Below are 1,700 nucleotides of genomic sequence, written 5' to 3'. Positions count from 1 at the left end.
TTGTTGTTGTTGAGACAGGGTCACATTCTGTTACCCAGGCTGGAATGCAGTGGCACAAACATGGCGCACTGCAGCCTCAATCTCCTGGGCTCAAGGGTTCCTCTTGCCTCAGCCTCCCAAGTAGCTGGGACTACAGGCGTGGGCCACCATGCCCGGCTAATTTTTTTTGTATTTCTAGTAGAGATGGGGTTCTCGCACCCCTGACCTCAAGTGATCCACCCACCTCAGCCTTCCAAAGTGCTGGGATTACAGGTGTGAGTCACTGTGCTCCGCACATTCTTCACTGTTTATTCCCCACGCTGAAACAGTTTCCAACGCTTAGCAGATGCGCAATAAATATTTTTTAAGGAATGAATGACTCTCTAACTTGCCAAAGGGAGCAAGGGTGGGTTTGATGATGTATTGAGCATCTACATGTACCAGACACCCTGTAGGCCCTCTCCTTTACTTCCCCGCAGAACCACCAGTTTATAGGAGAGGAAACTGAGGCTGACAGTAATGACCCTCTGTCAAGATCACACAGGAAGTAAGGGGCACTACGCCAGCCTGGGGACGCAGGTCTGGCAAGCTTGGATCCTTTATTTTCATTATCTCACAACACCATCTTTTTTTTTTTCTAATAGAAACAGGATCTTACCACGTTGGTCAGGCTGGTCTCGAACCTCTGGGCTCAAGCAATCCTCCCATCTCAGCCTCCCATAGTGCTAGGATTACAGGTGTGAGCCACTGTACCTGGGCAAGACCATCTCTTTTTTTTGAGACACAGTCTTGTTCTGTCACCCAGGCCCGAGTTCAGTAGCGCAATGTCAGCTCACTGTAACCCCCGCCTTCCTGGTTCGAGCAATTCCCCTGACTCAGCCTCCTGACTAGCTGGGATTACAGTCGCACGCCACCACGCCTGGCTAATTTTTTTGTATTTTTAGTAGAGACAGGGTTTCACCATATTGGCCAGACTGGTCTCGAACTCCTGACCTCAGGCAATCTGCCCACCTCGGCCTCCCAAAGTGCTGGGATTACAAGCATGAGCCACGGTGCACAGCCCAAGACCATCTTTTAAAATGTGGCCTGGATGAGAGTCAGGGAAACTGTCCCTGAAGTCTAAGCACCCTGAGATCTAGCTGTGTGACCAGAGGGACGTTGTCAGCCTCTCTGGGACTTGTTTTTTTTTTTTCAATCTGTTCATCTTGGACCATCCTCCAGGGCTCCACCCAAAAACACACCCCGGCCCTCCTGTGCCCTGGGAAGGGTTCTAACCATGTCTTGGCAGGAAATTCACTCTGTTTGATGCGGTTGATCACTTCCCAAGCCTTGTCCTCCAGGGTGTTTCCAAACTCCTTCAGCTTATCCAAGGCGCTGGAGACATCCGGGGCCCCCTGGGCTGGGGCTGGGCCTGCCAGGAATATGGGCAGGGGTTCAACATTTTTCTTTTCTTTTTTTTTTTTTTTGAGACGGAGTCTTGCTCTGTAGCCCAAGCTGGAGTGCAGTGGTATAATCTCGGCTCACTGCAACCACCACCTTCTGGGTTCAAGCAGTTCTCCTGCCTCAGCCTCCCAAGTAGCTGGGATTACAGGTGCGTGCATCCATACCCGGCTAATTTTTTGTATTTTTAGTAGAGACGGAGTTTCACCATATGGGCCAGGCTGGTTTCGAACTCCTGACCTCAAGTGATCTGCCCGCCTCGGCCTTCCAAAGTGCTGGGG

General features: G+C 51.1%; 1 protein-coding gene across 1 annotated transcript in view; it reads right to left on the bottom strand.

Annotated features, from left to right (window-relative positions):
* APOC1 (apolipoprotein C-I) overlaps positions 1–1,700 on the bottom strand; it is a 24,325-nt gene that overhangs the window by 21,217 nt on the left and 1,408 nt on the right. The window contains exon 4 of the mRNA XM_011975070.1: positions 1,255–1,390. Within this exon, the coding sequence (XP_011830460.1) occupies positions 1,255–1,390 (136 nt within the window). The remainder of the gene's footprint in view (positions 1–1,254; positions 1,391–1,700) is intronic.

Source organism: Mandrillus leucophaeus, unplaced genomic scaffold (genome assembly GCF_000951045.1).
Source record: "Mandrillus leucophaeus isolate KB7577 unplaced genomic scaffold, Mleu.le_1.0 Scaffold151, whole genome shotgun sequence".
In the NCBI taxonomy this organism is placed as follows: Eukaryota; Metazoa; Chordata; class Mammalia; order Primates; family Cercopithecidae; genus Mandrillus; species Mandrillus leucophaeus.
The sequence above is the reverse complement of the archived record's forward strand: the minus strand, read 5'-3'. Positions and strand labels throughout refer to the sequence as shown.